Source organism: Benincasa hispida, chromosome 4 (genome assembly GCF_009727055.1).
Source record: "Benincasa hispida cultivar B227 chromosome 4, ASM972705v1, whole genome shotgun sequence".
Classification (NCBI taxonomy): domain Eukaryota; kingdom Viridiplantae; phylum Streptophyta; class Magnoliopsida; order Cucurbitales; family Cucurbitaceae; genus Benincasa; species Benincasa hispida.
The window spans coordinates 50,922,800-50,943,523 of record NC_052352.1 but is presented as its reverse complement, the minus strand read 5'-3'; the positions used below and the strand labels follow the sequence as shown (position 1 = coordinate 50,943,523).

The following is a 20,724-nucleotide window of genomic DNA, read 5'->3' as shown; positions in this document are numbered from 1 at the left end:
CCAAGAATACTGAGGGCTCTGAGTGGTGGTGTCTTCTCTGTTTCCTTCTGTCCGAGTGGTGATTGTTCGAGGTAGACGATTGGGTTTTAGACTCGTTGTGAAGAAGAAATCTTCATCTGGTATGATCTCTTGATCTCTTTAGCATTATGAATGCATATTAGTATGTTTTGAATGTATATGCAATAAGTCTATCACAATGAATTGGAAAGATTCGCTTCTGCTCGTAGGTACTCTTGAATAAGAGTTTCTTCACTTGTATCTGGAGGTGGAAGGATAGTGGGCAAGATAAAGGTTGATGTAACAGAGTGAGAATTAGATGAGGATGTGATATCAGACTCTATGGGTGGTTAAAGAATGATAGGAAAGGTCGTGATATCAAACTGTACAGATAAATCGAGATGTATAGTGTCAGGCTGTATAGGTGAGTAGGTGACCTAGGTAGAGGTAGGGTAGGGGACCTAGGTAGAGGTCAAGTTGGCGACCTAGGTAGAGGTGGGGTAGGCGACCTAGGTGAAGGTGGGGTAGGTGACCTAGGTAAAGGCTGAATAGGTGACCTAGGTACAGGACCAAGATAGAGTTGGGATGGGTGACATGGTGGCATCGTGGCCTGTCTGTGAAGTAGAGAACCTCGTTGCTTCAAACACCGTGGAACCCTTCATAGACTGTAGTAGAGACAAAATGGTTGACAATTGTACTTTGATGTCTATCATGTCCGACACCAACTTCGATACACGACCATCCAAGCTCGATATTGAGTTGTCAATACTCCGCAAATATGAATATACAAGAAGATCAACATTGGCTCCCTCCCTACGGCCCAAAACCTCAGGCTTAGAATGATCCTCCTCGGGGACTGAACGCTCCTCCTCAGGCACAGGACGTACGTCACCCACTAGCACATCATGAAACATATCCTCGCTGGAGGTGTAAGTAGACTAGTGGATGTTCATGTCCTCATCAGATTTGTCGTCCCTCACTCCACCTTTTGAATTATCCTGCTCATCATCTTCCCCACCTTCAGAATTATCGTCTAAACTACTGCCACTCTCTGAACTACTAGAGCTTCCTGAACTCTCGGTGTTGGGGTGTACTTGTCTTACGGCCTGTCTATCAATTAGGATGTCCTGAAACTTCTTCTCAACATCGGACATGACAAGACCCTCTTTGACTTTTGTTTGCATTAAGGATCCAACCAAGTAAGATGGTTAGTGTACATTTAACAACCAAATAAACATATTGTGGCTAGATTACACTTACATTTTGAGACTAAAAAATGTCTCTCTTGAGTACTTTGAATGAGACTGAGTGGGAGCATGACCACCGTAATATACGAGGCATAACTACCTTACTCTTTCGAGTGGCAACGTTCCTTGCTATCAACGATAGAATCTCGTATGTCCACACCTAAATATGAAATAGCTCGTATTTATGGCTCTGTTAATGTTAAACCAAAGATAAAGTTAAGTTAAGGAACATCTACCTGGAATGCTTGAGGAAATTCACGGAACGAGTACTTCACAACATAATTTTTATTTCCCTTCACCTTCTCCTTGTATAAACCAACCTTATCATTTGGTGCAGTCTTGAGGGCGTCGAGTGTCCTCTGCCAAATAATTGTATCCCAATTAAGATTGTTGTAATAATCTATGTCTTCAACATCTTCAAATAGAGTACGATCGTCAACACTCTTTTGCTTGTTCTTACCCATCATTGCAACCTTTGTGTAATATATTAGGGTGATTTTAACAACATCATCATCGTTTTCAAATACCAAATTCTTGTATTCTTCTTCCAGTAAATTCAAGTGGAATGTGTTTGAGGTCGACTGATTACCAAAATACCTCGTTGCAAGTTCTTGGGAGGATTCCTCACTCCGTACAACTCGCGTAGGGGACCGCCATAAACCAGTGATCAATAAAAAATCGTCCCTCGAAAATGTGACGACCTTTCCTCTGACAAAGAAACTAATTGAGTTCACTCCGTGCTTCTTCACTTCCCTCAATAACATATGTGGATAAACGGGCTATTGAATACAAGTTCAATGTCTACAAATCGCCAAAAACTGTTCTCTTGAACATCTCTAACTGCCTTCTGGTAAGCTTCTCCTTCACAATCTTGTTGGCATTTGCAACGTGGGCCAGGCTCGTTACTTGCCCAAGAAACCTATCAGCTTCACGTATTTTCAAAACTTTTAGCATCTTAAATTACTCCTGCATTGTTTGAACATTCAATTTATTAGTTAACAGGTTCATACTAAAAAATCACTAACAATACATACTGTTAAAGTCTAGCTTTCGCCAATCTCACTTATCTCGCTCTCGCTCTTTCGTCTTGCTCTTCCCCATCTTGCTCTCGACCTATATCGCTCTCGCCAAACTCACTCTTTACCTTGTCTGGCTCTAACTATACCTTCTTCGTCCTCAACCAATGAAAAACACATCGAAACCCAAAATAAAAAACAGACGCGACTGATTAAATGCCGAAATCCACCTAAACAAACGAAACCAACATTAATAGATGAAACCAAGAACTTCGCAAATAAAACCAACTTAAACAGATGCAACACTACATGCAAGACAAAATTTAAATTCATTTACCCAAGAACTTCGATTACGGCAGTAGAGAACTTCTATTACGGTAATAGATGAATGATGGTTTTGCAGAGCAAGATTGAACGACACTTACACAAGAATTTTGAGCGACTGGGACGACCGTTGCGTTTGAGCGCACGAGTATCGTATAGACTAGAGGGGAATTTTTGTACTCTCATACCGTGATGACGTTAGCAGAAGGTTAATTGATAGTTTTTTAGAAAATTGGATCGTTTGGCATTATGGCCCGAAATATTAGGTCATCGGCCAAAATTTCCCTAAATCCTTCAAAATGAATAAAAAATGCCCGGTTACTAGACTTCATGGAAAAGTGACGTTGACCATAAAAAATTCAAAAAACAATTACTTAGCATGTAGATGTGGCCAATGTGACTTAAGGTTTTAAACTCTTCTTCTTCATTTTCTTCCTTTGACACATCACGCTTCCTTTTTCTCTATGTTATTCCTTTGGTTCTCCTCCCTCCACTTCTAATTTCTACGTAGGAATATTTAGGGTGAAGACATGAGTTGAGATGCGTTGAGATATGAACTCAATTCAATGTGTGAAATCAATTTATATGTCATCAATATTTTATACCCATATCCATCAATAACGCGCTCAACCCCATCACAATCGATGTCCTTCGTTGCTACTTCAGTTGCCATTTCCAATGCAGCCAACTCCAATACATCTAATCACCATCGTCGACGACCAACTCCAGTGACCTTCGACAACGGCCATCTCCACCAACTCTGATGATCATTATTTTAAATTATTAGTTTATAGTATTTTATAGTTGTCATTTATAGTAATTTGAAATCAAATAAAAACATTGTATATAAAAACAATTTTGAGAAAGAGTAACCAAACACATTAGTGTTTTTATTTTAAATAGGCTTAATCAAAAGTGTTTAAATAAAAATAGCGTTTTGAAAAACATTTTCCTTTTCCAAGTTAATCCAAACGAAAACTTGTATCGTGGCAAAAAGATAAGTATAAATTAGAGTTTGGGAGGTGGGAGGGAGTTGTTGAACATATCTATCAGATAGAGGATTTGGATGAACGTTTATTTAATTATTTTGTGTAAATGGATTTGGTCATTTATTGGCCCATATCATATATAATTTTTTTTTTATCATATAACCGAGTCGGAGAATGTGAGATTTGTTACATATTTTTTGTGCCAATGGTGTAACATGACCATTAATAGGGTCATTTTAGTACAATTACATTTTAAGATATTTCACTTAGAGATGTCCAATTTTCTCGTGGGGGTGAGGATTTCTTGATCAGACAGAGAATGGGAGAGGGAGAGGGACTGGGAAAAGAATTTTCCATGAGCTAAACGGGGACGGGGACTGGAACATTCCCTGTCCCCGCCCCCGCCCCGTTCCTTGTTCCTGCCCCGGTTAGCCTTTATTTATTTATTTAGTATAATTATTTAAATGTTATGTTATTATTATTATATATAAACATTACATTTAAATTTATAGTTTAAATTATTTATTGGCCAAGATAATGAATATTTTAAAATTGAATATTTACATTTAGATTATATATGTGAATAATTTAATTTATATTTTTTTTCTACTAAAAAGTTGACCTTTTTTTAGACCAAATTTTGAGCCATTTATCTTTAAATTCAAATTATCATGTAAAACTAACTATAATAAACAATTTAGTGATAAAGTTAATTATTTAATTAAAATATGTCTGCATTATTGATTTAAATTAATTTTTTTTTTTAAAAAAAAACTAATGGAGAAAATTTCCCGTAGGGAACCTGATCCCTGGAAATTCTACACGGGGAATTCCCACCTCAATCCTTTGAGAATTTCACGGGATGGGGAATGAAATGGGGAGTAGAGGATAGGGACATGGAATGACATTCCCGACCTCACTTCACACATGGGCATCTCTAATTTCACTTACAATATAAATCCACATTTATTTTATTCCAACAAATCCAATACATTTTTTTATTCAACTTAACTAGAAACGTTATACGCATAAATTTGTAAAATGTTTGATTAAATTTTATAAAAAAAATTCAAAAGCATGATCCAAAAATAAATTCTAAACCCCATTTCCCAAAACTACCAACATTATAGGTATACTTAAAAAAAAAATAAAACAAAGTAAAACCCATGATTTATTAACAAAATTTGTAGAATTATTGAATAAAAAAAATTTTCAAAAAAAATAATCACCATAAAAACAAATTATTTATACACCAGATAGCTTTGATATGTGAACTCAACTCAGCAACACAAACATCTTAGACACATACATACAAACTTCATAAACATATCAATTCTATAGACTATGAATTTCAGACATATAAACTCAATTTAATGTCCAAAACAATCCCTTAGATTTCTCGTTTTTGTCCATGAACACCATGCTTCCTCTTCCTCTAATTCTTCTTCCTCATTTTTCAACCCCTTTAATGGCAAGTCATTATGCTCTAAATTACAAAATTTGATTTCGGAGTCCATTTATGATATACTTTTGACTCACAACCTTCCCAAGGAGTTTTAGGGAAAATAAAGTAGAAAACATGGGAAATAAAGAAACCAAAGGAAGGAAGTGTTGTAGGAGAAGAATTGAAGGGTGATTCAAGATTTGGTGAAGATCTTCTCTTTTGGTAATCAAGTTAATTTGTGAATAAACTTGAAATCTTGAAAATTAGATCATTCCTTGGAAATTAGAGGGTTCTAATGAAGGTTTGGGTTGCTTACAAGTTTCAAAAAGTTCATGAAATTCGATTTTGATGGGATTGAGGGTATTTTTGGAATGTATTTTCAAGTTTTAATTTTAAAAAATAAGACATCATTTGGTAACCATTCAGTTTTTTGTTTTTTCATTTACATATTTCTGAAATACAATGATTGGATTCTTAGCGTGAAAGCTGTTTCTTTTTAGTTTTCAAAATTTGATTTGTTTCTAAGTCATTGGTGAAAAGTAGATAACGAAACAAGGATTTTAGAAGTGTAAGTATTGTCCATAGATTTAATTTTCAAAAATAAAAACAAAAAACAAAATGGTTATCAAACGGGACCTAAGTTATTTTGAAAAAAATTGAAGTGTTTGACAGTAATTCAAAATAGTTTTTGAAGTATATTTTCAACAAATGCCAGAATTTACGAAAGAAAAATTAAAAGAAAAGCACAAAGAATGGAAAGATGAGACCTTGACATTAATGGATATTGTCATTGATTGAAGGTTTGAATATTTGGATGTGTAAGTTTAAGTGATGTAAAAAGAAGAAAAAGAAATGGAAGAATAAAGCATAGTGTAAATCGATAATCTCATGTTTTCATAATTCTTTTACACCTCAATTTCATATGTGTTTTCATTTTTTTCCACATCATACATTGATGTTAACATTTAACGGTCCACGTCAATTTTTTGTGAGGTCTAAAACGGAATGAGCTTTTTTTTTTTTTTATTATTATTTTAAAAGTTCATGTTTTTATATATGTATTTAGTAGTTGATTCATAACTCAAATTCTAATTTAAATCATTTTTAAAATGTCTTTGATAATATATTTATAAACCATATTTACTTAGTAAACGATAATTCAATATAAACTAGTACTAACTAATTTAACTTGTTTTAGGTTTGAAAATTTGTATAATTATTATGTTGTAATATCGAATAATATATAATATTTTACATATTTTAATTTAATAAAAATATTAAATTTATAATATGAGATGTTATATTGTTAATATTTTTAGTATAATTCTACATTTTAAATTATCAAATTCAAAATCTGCATACATCAAAACACAATTGTTGTTTTTAGAATTTGTACGATTTGGATCACAAAATTCAAAAATAAAATTCAAACTACCTACCAAACACATATTTGCGAGAAATTTAATAAAATTAAATAGAATCTAACTTGCAATTAGCCTCTTAACCAATTGTGATTCTGAAATTAAAATAAAAACTATATCGATGGAAAAGTTATTTTCAAATATAGGAAAATAAACAAAAATATTTACGAATATAACAAAATTGTATTGTCCATCTGTCATAGACTGTGATAGGTAACTATGTGATGTCTATCATGATACAGATAAATAAATATAATATTCTATCGTCGTCTATAACAAATAACTGGGATATTTTCATAAATATTTTTAGTATTTTTGTCATTTAAAGTAATTATCGGGTTGGAATTTTGTCTTTTTCCCCCAAAGATTAAATAAATATCTGCTGTAGTCAAACGCTAAACACAACCATTAATCTCTTTTTATTATCAAAATTTGAAAAAGAAAAAAAAAAGCGATTAAAGTTGGATCCACTTCCACACACCACACGCCCTTCTTCTTTCTCCTCCTCCTCTCTGTCCTTTCTGACCTTCCGAGTTGAGCGACTCACTGAGTCACACATTTCATTGCAATTCGGGGACTCGGAGCCTGTCGGAGAATCCATCCTCTGACGCTCCTCTCTATCTTCTTCAATCCCTTCTTTTCCTCTCTTGCCCTCTTCAATTCCTCCTTCCTCTCCCCACCTCCCATGGCCACCTCCGTCATTCAGGTATTTTTTTTTTCTGTTTTTCTTTATTTTTATTTCTTCCCCTCATTCTCTTCCGATTGAATTTGATTCTTCTTTCTTCATTTCCTTTCCTAGGGTTTTACCAAGTCGCTTGCCATGACTGTGCTATCCGAGATCGGCGATAAAACATTCTTCGCTGCTGCGGTTAGTCCGTACTGCTTCTTGATTTCTGTTTCTCTTCATTCTTGCCATAAATTTTATTTCTAATGTCTTCTGGTATAAGCAATGCGTCTTTATCCTCAAGTTGACTTTGGAATGGAATATGTGTTATGTATGCTGTTCCACTTCAGTTAGTGGTCTTAAAGTTTGCTTCAGTATCACGGTTTTGTAATTATCGGCTTATCGCTTATCAATGTAGGTGCAGACTTCTTCCTTCCCCTTTTTTCTTTTGTTTTTTTTTTTCAAGCATAAATTCTGTTCTCAAGGATCTTATAACACAGTCCTGATATAAGACGAACAAAATCGAATATAAATTTTAGTAATTTTGCGGTATGGATCTTCTACTCTTACTGGATGACCTTTCTTCCCCGCTTCCCCAGAAACGGAAATGTGTTCCTGTCGCTATCTGTCTCCCCACTTTCATCAAGTTGCTCGAAATTTTCTCTTGGATACTGATACATTCGTTCATGTATTGGATATGAACAAAGGAGAATAACGAAGTTTTTATAAATTCTTGTTTTACAAAAAAGTTCTTATAACTTTTGCTTTTATTCACACTTAAACAGATGCATAACCCAATACTATAATACTAATATGCATAATTAAGTAATGAGATTCATTGTAAGATTGATGCATTTGAGTTAAGAAAAACTGGAAGTAGTAGAAACTGCTGTTATTGCACTTATACTTAAATTTAAAATATGTAAAACGAATTTTTATATGCAAGCACCGAAGTATCATTGGCTATTGTGATGTGGTACAATCATGAATTTGGTATGATATATTTGGTTTTATCTTTTATGTGAAAGACCTAGGTGATTGTAAGTTGTCATGGAGGACATTAAGCATGACATGGTTTGTTATAGAGAAGGGTCCTTGTACTCAAGGATGAACATATCCATTGATATGTTGACATATCTATCCATATATCCGCAAATAGAAGAGTTTGACATCGATATTTAATATCAATGGATATCTTCAACATTTTTTATAAATGCTCATAAAACATAAAACTAGCATCTATTTAGTCCAATATGAATAGGAATGCCCATAACAATATTGTCAAAAGATAGAAAATAGAGAACACTAAATTTATATGGAAAGCCCTAGAACAGAGAAAAAACCACGATAGAGAATCTCTTTTTTTATTATTTTAACATAAAATGAAAGTTACAAAAGAAGCCATATTTATAGACTCTAGAAAGCCCTAATACAAAAAAAGGAAATAAACTTAGGATAAAGTAAAATACTAAAATGCCCTCAGGGTTATAAACTATCAATAAAGCTCCTTATCTCTAACACTCCCCATTAAGTTGGGGCGTAGATGTCAATCAAACCCAACTTGCTAACACGTGAGTCAAAACTTTGCCTGAGTAACCTATTGGTGAGAACAAAAGCAACTTGTTGACTAAATGGAATATACGGAATACAGATATTGTCATTGTCTAGTTTCTCTTTTATAAAGTGTCTATCAATCTCCACATGTTTCGTTCTATCATGTTGTACAGGATTATTGACTATGCTTGTAGCCGCTTAATTATCACAATAGAGTTTCATAGGTAAAACACTATCTTGGTGAAGATCATACAGAACTTTCTTCAGCTAGATTTCTTCACAGATTCCCAAACTCATAACTCTTTATTCAACTTCAACATTGCTTCTAGCAACAACATTTTGCTTATTACTTCTCCAAGTAACTAGATTACCCCACACAAAAGTACAGTATCCAAAGGTAGACTTTCTGTCAACAACTAATCCTACCCAATCAGAGTCGGTATAAGCCTCGATGCATTTCCTGTCAGTTTTCCTGAGCATCAGACCTTTACCTGGAGAGCTTTTCAAATATCTCAGAATCCGATTCACAACTTCCATATGTTCTTCGTAGGGTGCCTACATAAATTGACTAACAACACTGACAGCATAGGAAATATCTGGTCTAGTGTGAGATAAATAAATCAGCTTTCCCACTAGATGTTGATGCCTCTCTTTATCAATAGAATCTCCTAGTTTCACATTGAATTCAATAAGAGTGTTAGCAGATCTACATCCAGTCATACCTGTTTCTTTTAACAGGTCAAAAGTGTATTTCTGTTGTGAGACAGAGATCCCTTCCATTGATCTTGCCACCTCCATTCCGAGGAAATACTTTAGATTCCATAGATTTTTAGTCTCAAACTCGTTAGCCATTTTCTTTTTTAGCCTGGTGATTTCAGCAGTATGATTAAGGAAAATCGCGAAGGGTATGATTAAGGAACTCATGACCATTATCACTACAAAGAATAGCAATTTTGGTGTTGAACTGAGTCTCAACAGTAGTGTAAAATTGTTGAAATATCGCTGAACCCTCAGATTTATCAGTGAGGAGAAAAGCCCATGTAAGATGGGTATGATCATCAATAAAGGTCATAAACCAACGTTTTCCTGAAGGGTGGTAATACTCGAGGGACCCCAAACATCATTATGAATAATGGTGAAGGGCTGAGAAGGTTTGTAAGGTTGAGGCGGAAAGGTGACCGTATGTTGGTTTGCACGAATTCACACATCACAAGACAAAGAAGAGACATCAACTTTATTGAATAAGTGAGGAAATAAATATTTCATATAGTGGAAATTTGGGTGACCAAGGCGAAAATGCCATAATATACCATCTTTTTCTGAAGTTGAAAAATAAAAAGACAACAAACTAGTCCTATAACAGTTCCTAGAGGAAGCATCATCATCAAGGAAATAGAGTCCCCTATTGTGCCAGGCAGTGTCAATCGTCTTCCCCGAGCTCAAGTCCTGAAAGAAAACATTATCTAGTGAGAAGGCAACTTGACAATTCAGATCTCTAGTTATCTTACTAATAGATAGTAAATTGTAAGATATTTTGGGTACATGCAACACATTCTGTAAAGTCAAACCATCAAAAGGAGAAATATGACCCCTGCCCGCAATAGGAGCAAAGGACCCATCTGCAATCCTAATCTTTTCATTACCAGCATTCGGAAGATATGTTAAAAAATTATCAGAAGATCCAATCAAATGATCTGTTGCCCCTGAATCAAGTATCCATGGTTTCTTACTATTTATGTTGAGGAGACTTAAGGATTGAGAGGTACCTGATTGAGTAACAACCCCAAGAGAAGAGACACCAGGGTCACTTTGGCAATTTACCTGAGGTTGTGACTGGGAGGCACTCGCAAATTCACTCATGAGAGCCCGACTAGGATTGGGCTTGTCATTTGGAGGACGTCTTCTGTATCTTAGAATATAATTTATGAACAACATCTTAGATATCTTGAGCAGTCGCAGTATACAACAACGGTTTCCCTATCTGAGGTTCTATACTATTAATCAATAGTGATCGAAGTAGGTAGTCTTCTCCTTTCTAAATGCACTCCTGAGGATCCCTTGACCTAGGTCTTGGTATCTCACCAGTTAGATACTCAAACTTGTGACGCCCCTCAAGAACCATTTTAATGGACTGAGACTAGGAGAAATAATTCTAACCATTCAATTTTTCTCCTGCAATTAATCCAGAGGAATTTCCCATAGATCCAGACAAATAGTTTGTAGTAGTTAAAGCAGGGAAAGAGGTTACTGGATTCTTTGGATACATCGGTAGACCAGAAGGAATGTTAGAATTCACTTTATTGGAATTTAAGTTTGTGGAAGCACCTAGGGTTGCTCCAAGAGCAGCAATTTGTTGCTGAAAACTTGCCTGAAGATTAGCCAATTATTGTTGAACCATTACTGAGATAAACCAATAGAATCTTGATGTTCATAACTGGGTGGCGCATGATGAGGAAGGCTCGACGGTTGCAGGTAGGTTGCTTGCAGCTGGGAGGGAAAGGAGCCAGGGATTCTCGACGGCTGCGAGGGGCTTGTTGCCATGACAGGGGCTTATTGCGATTGGCGGACGACTCACCAATCTCGGCTCCAAGGTGTATGTTTCGGCTACTGGCTCCAAGGTTGGAGGGATAAGCAGCGGCAGCACTCGGTAACAAGGGAGAAACGTTGGCGGCATTGTGGAAAAGGGCGGTGCTAGTGTTTCCATCAAAGGGTTGCGGTGGTGCTAGAGTTGAACGGATATGCAAGGACTGAAGATACTGATCAACGACTGCTTGGACGGCAGTAGCAGCGGTGGTTTGGAGGCCCCATCGGTAGCTGTGGCAGAAGCAGAGCTGGTGCAGGACTAAGATTATCTTGCATCGGTTGGTTTTCGCCAATGGCGGTTAGAGTTTCGTCACCATGCTCTAATACCATGTCAAAAGATAGAAAATAGAGAACACTAAGTTTACGTGGAAAACCTAGAACAGGGAGAAAAAACCACGATAGAGAGTCTCTTTTTATTATTTTAACATAAAATGAAAGTTACAAGAGAAGCCATATTTATAGGCTCTAGCAAGCCCTAATACAAAAAAAAGGAAATAAACCTAGGGTAAAGTAAAATATTAAAATACTCTCGGGACTATAAACTATCTATAAAGCTCCTTATTTCTAACAAATATCCATAATTTAGTCTAAGAGTAAAGACAACTTAATTATTAATCTAAACAAATTTTATTAATTTTGTGACTTACAGAAATATCTGTCAATATTGATATTTTTATCGATACATCCGTCTATATATCTGTAAAATTGAAATCTTCATATTGATATCGACATTCATATTTTAATCCTTGCTTGTATTTTAAGCCTTGATAAGATTAAACTGCCAAAACCTGTCTACTTCAACTCTTTCTACTGCAATTTTTTGATTTATTATCTTTCAACTTGTTGAATGAATATTGTTTTCCTAATAGTTTTCTCTGAGAGGATAAACAGTGATTTATCTTTCTTTCTTTCTTTTTTCCCTGCTTAAATATGTTAACTATTCAATTTCTTATGATATAATCTTCTGTTTAAAGATTATGGCAATGCGGCATCCAAGAAGACTTGTCTTGTCTGGTTGTCTTTCAGCTTTGATTGTAAGTATGTTTGTCAAAAGTTACCTTTCTTTCCTCATCGCATGTGCCGTCACTACTTTTCCAGTCTATGTTAGGGCCTCTAACTTACTCAGTAGTTTTGCTGTTTTTAAGGTGATGACCATTCTTTCTGCTCTGGTTGGCTGGGCTGCACCAAATTTGGTAAGAAAATTGATAGCTCAAATCGAATGCCTCATGGTTGCTTGTTTATTTACTTTATCTGCTAGGGCTGGGACAAGCACATTTTTTTTATATGCATGCGTTGTAGATGTTAATTTTGCATATGCTGATTGTTTGTGTGGGATGCAATAATATTAGATTTGCCATGTTGAAGTTAAACCAATAAATCCGCATTCTTGCACTTTGCTATACGTTTGGTTTCCTCTGTTTCCTCTGTTTCCTCTTCCCATGGATCAGATTTGTTCCACTAAAGGATGAAGTAAATGGACCCCTTGTATCTTTCATGGGAAAATTTTAATTGATGCTTTTGTGTTTTTTTTTTTTTTGGATTAAAGTGTAATTGATTGATTGTTAATCAAGCAATCATAAGACACATTTTAAGGAAACTATCAGGTCGCTTAGATCCATATTTTTTTTTTCTCTTTATTGAAGGGCAGAAGTTTTAGATGAATACAATTAGGAACGAGGTCTTGATATTTTATATTGTATTGGTAAGTTGAATTACTAAAGCATTTCATCTGAATGAATTTCTTTAACAAACAAACTGAGACTTTGAAACTTGAAGGGCAAGCTTTGATATCATCCTGTGTAATGTAGTTACTATCCTTATTGTTAGGCCAAAATGCTTGCCTCGAGCAAACAATCACCTTTGGTTCCTTCCTGGACATTTTCTTCTCCGGTTATTATTGTTTGCGCTGTGATGTACTCTACTTTATGCAGATCTCACGTAAGTGGACACATCATGTCACAACTCTTTTGTTCCTTGGTTTTGGGCTCTGGTCTTTATGGGATGCATTTAATGATGAAGGGTAATGATTCCTTGTTATTTGCATTTTTTTTTCTAAATATCAATTTAATTTTCTATGTGCACGTAAGTAACCAAATGAACGGCATATCATTTGACCTTTTTTTTTGGGTTATAATTTATTGGCAGGGAGTCTGAAGAACTTGCTGAAGTTGAAGCTAAATTGGTTAGGGTTTTATTTTTAAGTCCCTTCTGCAGTGCACACACTCAGGTGGGATTCTATTTTTTAACTCAGCTGTCTTTTGTGCCTAGGATGCTGATTTGAAGGCTAAAAAAAAAGGTTCCAAAGATGGAAATAAGGTATATTTTGCTATCAGAAAGAGATGATACATCTTCTTACCCCTAATAGAACTGTCACCCAATCTAGTCATTTCAAAAAGTTTCCTGATTCCAATTGTGTTTGTAAAAAGAATTCAAGAAATTCTATTTAACAACTCTTAGGGCCTATTTGGATTGCAGACGCTATTTTATGGGTATAGATATTAAATATTTGGGATTTGAATGTCTCTCTGGGATAATTAATATCTGTGTTTGGATATGCAGGATAATTAATGTCTGAAAGTTAAATATGTGTTCAATCTACCAATTTTATATATAAAAATCAAAATTAAATAATTACTTAATTAAATACAAGAGACCAATTATTATAGTCATCCAATAAATTTAACATTATTTAATCAATAAAAATAAAAATAAATGAATGCTTTTATATTGGACTTTTATTAAACATAATTAATTAATTCAAATTAATTACTAAAAATAATTAAATTATGATAAATTAATCAAAATATTGATAATCATATTATAATAATAGTAATTTATTATTTATATTAAATAGTTAAGATAGCATAAAATATTAATTGTAAAGATATTAGTTGAAATTTATTAAGTCTACTTAATATATTTATATTTAATAATTAATTAAAATTAATAATAATGAGTAATTGATATTAATTTATTAATTAGTTAAGTTATATTTTTACTGGTCATCTTCCAAGCATAAAAATCTCACACTTTTGTAGGGTATTAAAAAGCCCATGTCAGATGGGTTTTGAAGTTCCCTGGATAATATACTGGGTTTTAAAAATTGAAGTTCTGTGAAACAAATAAGGATATTAAATGTCTGTATGAAATTCCATGGAAAAACATGTGAAACAAACAAGTCCTCAAGGATTTGGGAGGGCTTCTAGATGTATGATGTTAGCCTGCTTTTTCAGGAATTAATTTTTTCTTATAAATTCTTTATTCATTTGATGATGCATGTTCTTTGCTTTCGCGGGCCATCTCTGTTTCTTCCTAGGCTCACTCCATGTCTGAACTATTGCGGCATTTTATATTTTGATTTGAAATGCACATGTGTTAACTATTTTAAGACAATTGAGAGTTCAGAATTCTGTTTGCAGATCATTGATATATGTCTTCCTTTAAAAAATCTCTTCCTCTCTCTACATTGATTATTATTCTTATCATTTTGTTACTGGATAGAACTGGTTGAAGTCCTTGTTTCAGAAGTAAGGGGAAGCTGTAGGATTTCTATTGTCCTTTATGGATTGGCATGTTGAAAGTGCAGATATATAAGATACTTGCATGGTTATTTGGAATCATAAAGTTTTAACCCTTTTGGCAGGTTGATGATGATGTGAAGAAGCACAATCGCTCGATTCTCTTGCAGTTCTTGTCACCAATATATTTGAAGGTTTATTTTGTAACCTATAATAATTTAGCTAAATGTAAATGTCAGTCGTAAGATGAATTTACTCATACTCACAAACTTTCCCCTGGAGTTTCTGCAGGCATTTTCCATTACCTTTTTTGGTGAATGGGGTGACAAGAGTCAGGTTAGTATCAAAATTTAGAATGGCCATTTCTATCCAACTTAAGAAGTTGTTTCACTCTTGTAGTACTGATATTTGACTGCCTTTGTCAGCTAGCAACAATTGGTTTAGCTGCAGATGAAGACCCACTAGGTGTCGTTCTTGGTGGAATTTTGTAAGTTGTGGCTACAAACAGATCCCTTCTATTTGAGATTGATTCTTTGTGCACGAGACTGTTCCTTTTGATATATTTTTTTCTTCAATAGAAAATTTTCCTTTGCAATCTTTTCTCAATACAGACCCCACTTTGTCCTATGAGCATAAAACGTGTTTTGCATTCATCTATATAACTCATTTTGTGCAAGTGCATGTTAGAGCCCCATTGCCTATGATATCAGATATCTGTCTTTTGCATCATCGTAAGATTCTTTCAGAAAGTTCTGGTATCTGAACCATCTAATATACATGTGATGTGACTAATTTTCCCCATGAGGGTGATTGTTCGCACTTGTAGGAAGACTAGGTTCAGGGATAACTGCGGCCCATATGTTGTTTATTCAATTATGGCAACCTCCTTCCTAGTTGTATATAGATGTAAAGGTTTAGTCATTGTTTCTCGTTTGAAAAGACAAAAAAGAGAGAAGTAAAGGTTTAATCATTGCCCATTGATGTTGACTCCTTTTGTGAAAATGTTAACACTTATATAGGACTGGGCTGTAGCAATTATCTGAAACTATAATGGTTAGTGAATTATCGGCAGTCAGTAGTTTTGTTATCTCACTGTGCGCCAACCTCAATTGTTAGGCTTCCATTTTGTGTTCTTCAAAGGATATTCTCTAATTTTGCGCGTCAAATGACAAAGATCTACAAGTGGCTTGTAAGCACTAATTTTGTTATAAAGCAAGAATGAAAGGTTTATTGCTTATAGAAAGTAATTGGTCTCAGTAGGAACCTATTTGTATATTGTATTGATGATAATCTTTCTGGATGTGAATGAACAACAGCGTAGTTACCTACCTGTTTTTCCATTTGGGAATGTCATTTATAATTTTTCTTTCAGAGGACAGGCGTTGTGTACAACTGCTGCAGTCCTTGGCGGAAGGAGCTTGGCATCACAAATATCTGAGAAAATAGTACTTGACATTTGATTCTCTTTTTCTTCACACTATAGTTACGGTTAAGATTGTCGAACAGCATAATCAAGCCAAAATTTTGTTTCTCCTTTTTCAGGTTGCTCTCTCAGGTGGGATTCTGTTTATTGTTTTTGGAATCCAGTCCTTCCTCTCAACTGTGGAGCCGTAATTTTTTCAAGCTTGTTATGGTTAGTAACGGCTGGCTTCAATTCTGGCATGTTTTAGGGATATTATTTATCTTCTTAGTAGGGCCTTTTTTTGAAAAAAAAAAAAATATATATTTGTTAATTTATAGCACATGATAAGTAGTGTCCTCTGATGAAGTTGGTTAACTAGCGTAGAGGAAGACACTTTAGATTATATTCTTCCTGCGCCAAGGCTGTCATTTCTTCCTGAATAATGTGAAATTTAGTCAGGTAGCTAATAAGAAACCATGATGCGCATCCATTTTCGTTCACCTGAAATATGGGGCCTTGGTAGTGTGAAAACGATTGAAAAACCAAGCTTTTATGGACACATAGGCTAGCAACATGGGCCGACAATAACAAAGGGCCTACAAAAGGGTAGCTTGAAAGGAGCCAAACGTGAACTAACCTAATGATATAAGAAAGGGGTTTAATCCAAAAGGTTAATGACCTAATGAGGAATTACAAGTATATTGACACACATGCTCAGTATGGTGTTAAACTTTGGCTAGGGACCAACTTTCCTTAAATCCAAATGCTGCATAAAATCGCAAAAAAAAAAAAAAAAAAAAAAAACAGCCTTCCCTTCTTCCTAAAGAGGGTGATGCAGAATGCTTTCTATCATAAGACATCAATACCTTTACGGGCTGAACAAATCCTGAAAACCTTGAACAAGTAATCTCAAATTGAACGAGTGAAGTGACACCTCCGAAGCAAATAGCCCAAATTCTTAGACAATCCAAATTCATGTTACCCCAATAAGAAGGAAGAGTGCCTTTGAATTCAATCCATAGTGTTCACACCCCATGTAAGATCTGCGGAGCAATGCTTTGTATTGGTGTAAATGTAAATACCTTTTTACTGATTATAGCCTCTCTACTTTACTTGCTAATTGGCAAGCTTTCTTGTAATTTACCAATGAAATTCGTTTCCCCTCTAAAAGAAAGAATACCTGCCAAGCAAAGAATATTTTGGGAATATTAACCTTCCATAATAAGTAGAATAAAGGGGAGGATGCAGGGCTAGGACTGCAAAAAAGGCTCAACAAGAGAACCACATGAGAATCTTTTGGAAAGGTTAGGAGCCCAACAACGAATATCCCAACCCTCCAGTCGATGACGGTATTATCTGGAAAATAAAACAGTTGTACATGTAGTTTTGCGATCAATCAGCCTGTTTGTCTTCCTATCAGACAAAGGCTGACGAAAACGCAAACTTTGTTGACTGTCCTTCCACCTGCATAAGATGATGCCTCAGAATGAGTTTGAAACTGGTTTTTGATCAGAATGAGTTTGAATCTCGCTTTTGAGAGCAACTTACTCTTTTTTCATAAATATTTTTCAGAAAAGCACTTGAAGTGTTTTCGTACAAAAGCATCTTAAAAGTGATTCATACTATGTAATCAAATACAAAATCATTTTGAACTCACCCCCATCACCTCATACTTTGGCACTTTTTTTTTATTCGAGTCATTGTTTCCGCTCGCAGATAGAAGGCGATTGGGTGAATTATTGCAGCGCAACCTTCCTTGAATAGACGAATTTGAGAACCATTTAAAGAGCCTACATGTTTTTATCAGATACTGGATTAGTGGTGTGGTGGGTAGTAGCTTTGATAAACCTGGGTTGCAATAGTGTTCTTATTTTTAAAAAAATAGTGAAGATGTAGGTCATCCAATTGGAAAGCGTCCCTGATAATTTGATTGCAGTAATTAAATTAGGAGAATTTATCACATCTAATTATCATAGTTCAAAATAAAAAGATAGTATTTTTCTTCGTTGATTTGTCACTTGTGCTTCAAAACTTTATGTCTTTATGTTGTTGATCAAGTTGATGATCAAGTTCTCATCATCATCATATCATATCATATCATATACGGGAACAAATAATTTCATTGATATAAATGAAATTACAAAATGAGGATCGTCCTATCCAATGAATACCAATGAGAAGCTATAAGCGAGCTCAAGTCATAATTACATAAAAGCGCAGTATCTCTAAAATTGATTATAAGTAAAGTATTGTATTTGAGGTAATAATCCATGTTTAAAATATCAATTTTGATGGAACTGTGGAGTCTTAATTTTATGGAGATTTTGATGGAAATATCTATAAAATTTCAATTTCGAATAATATTTTGGAAAAATTATAAAAACAAAAAATTTAAAAAATAAATAAAAATTAGAATAAATATTTTATTACTTTTACATAAGTTCGCATATATTATCCATTTATCGATATCGAGGTCAAAATCAATGAAAATGTGGAAATTTTGACTGAAATATAGACATTTTGATAAAAATTTAATATTATGGTAATAATGTAAAATTGAAAGGTACGGTGGAAAAGACTGCCCAACCAAAACGTCTGGTTGCTTCTTTAGCAAATATGCAATCTACGTGGCATCATTTTATTTTTAAAATTCTGCGCTCGTTTTTTAAATCATTTTTCTCATAGTTAATGTGTCATAATGTTTTTGACTAAATGCTTAATTAGGGTAATTTTATAAAAATTAGAACACTTAAAGGTACCAACAAATATTACGTCTTCCTAACAGATGAAATAGAAAAGGCAAAATACAATTACACTTCTTATTTTGCCAAAACAATGGTGGTGTAAATCTAAAATGGAAAGATAGTGGTTAAATTATCATTTCGATTCATGTATCTTGAAATTTGTTTAATTTTATCTATATACTTTTGAATGTCTAATTTTAGTTCTTGTCCTTTCTAAAAGTCTGAAATTTAGTTCATACCTCTTGTTTATTGTTGATTTTTTTAAAAAAAAAAACCAATTGTTATTTATTAGCATTCTTAATCTAAATTTTAAAAACATATTCACAAATTATATTTTCTTGCATGAAAATTATTTTTATCATTCAATCCATTTTGATAAAAATTAATTTTGAGATACTAAATTCTAGATTTATTAAAAATGTAAATACTAAAATTGGATATTTAAAAATATATTGACTAAAATAAACAAATCTTAAGGTATAAGGAGAAAAATGATATTTTAACTAAAGGTATAAAAATTTTGCAATAATTACTTATTTTATGTCTTTAAAATAAAAAGTGAGATTTTTTTTTTTTTTTTTTTTTTTTTGAAAATAACAATAGTATAGTCTTAATGCTATTTTGAACGTAAAATAAATTACTTTCTAAAAAATAATTAGAGTTAGTTACACATACATGAAGGAGTTTTACAAATAGAATATTCTTATTCATCAGTAGAGAATATTTTTATTGTCCACGATAACTATCCTTGTATAAGTGATGATTGACCTTTATTCCCACTCTCCTTACTCGATAGATCACAAATTGTTATTGAAATCCATATTGAATATGTAAGATCTAATCTATGTCCATAGTCATCATAGCATTATTTGTTAAAGAAAACTGTGGATTTTACTTGCATGCATAATATACATTCCAAAAAAAAAATAATAATAAAAAAAATCCCATATACTCAAAATATTACTTCTTAGGGAAAAAAGGGTGTGAATCTTAGTTGCATGCGTATTATACATAACATTTAAGGAAAAAAAAATAAAACAAAAACATTCACTCAAATGCATGGTTTCTTAAAATGCAAAGCACAGATCTTGCTTGCATGCATAGTATCTGACTTTTTCTTCTTTTTTTAATAATGCTATTTTAATAATTATTAATAAAAATAGAGTTGCCTTGAAATTTTTGTAAAAAATAGGTATTTAAATCGTATACTCGTACCTTGATCTTAGTTTATTGGTTTGTGGTTAATGCTACTAAAATATCATATATTTTATAGACAGAAGTGAATAAAATATCATCCTGACACACACAGACTACCACATGGATAGTCATATATCGTTGACTAGGTAATTGTGGACGGAGTCCACGATTACCCTAAGTCGTGTACCGGATACACGACTTAGTGGTCCAAAAACCCACACAACCCCTTCATCTTCCACTTATCCGAAGCTTTCTCCCTTTCTTCCTTCCTCACAGCCACCAGTCACAAATTCCGCCGCCATCCACCAATCGTTGTCGCCATCTCCGATCTTCTTGCTACTGCCACTGTGAGCCAATCTACCACCCATCGTCTCTGATCTTCTTGCTCTTATCGTCGTCCGTCTTAGTTAAAGTTTTTTTTCTTTATTTTTTTTCCAATATATGAATTTGTTCATAAAAAGTAGAGATTGCTTCCATAGATATATCATTTTGTTTTCATTTGGGCTGATTTAAGCGTATCCTTCCTAGATCTTAGATTTTGGTTTTTTTTTTTTACTTTTTTGGACTATTTTTGAGTTGATTTTGTTGGATTATTTTTTGGATTTATTTCTACTATGTAATTAT

General features: G+C 33.8%; 2 protein-coding genes across 2 annotated transcripts; one reads left to right on the top strand and one right to left on the bottom strand.

The window, feature by feature from the left end:
• Positions 1-1,465: 1,465 nt before the first annotated feature.
• Positions 1,466-2,008, bottom strand: LOC120076239. The gene has a single exon (XM_039030003.1). It carries the CDS (start codon positions 2,006-2,008, stop codon positions 1,466-1,468), a length of 543 nt encoding a protein of 180 aa, XP_038885931.1.
• A 4,843-nt stretch (positions 2,009-6,851) lies between these two features.
• Positions 6,852-18,176, top strand: LOC120076503 (GDT1-like protein 4). Its single transcript, XM_039030348.1, has 13 exons — positions 6,852-7,144; positions 7,238-7,306; positions 12,214-12,273; positions 12,385-12,432; positions 13,171-13,259; positions 13,385-13,421; positions 13,508-13,555; positions 14,883-14,951; positions 15,049-15,093; positions 15,183-15,244; positions 16,130-16,202; positions 16,300-16,390; positions 17,876-18,176. The coding sequence occupies exons 1-12, from the start codon at positions 7,124-7,126 to the stop codon at positions 16,369-16,371; spliced, it is 693 nt and encodes a 230-aa protein (XP_038886276.1). The 5' UTR covers positions 6,852-7,123; the 3' UTR covers positions 16,372-16,390; positions 17,876-18,176.
• Positions 18,177-20,724: the final 2,548 nt, after the last annotated feature.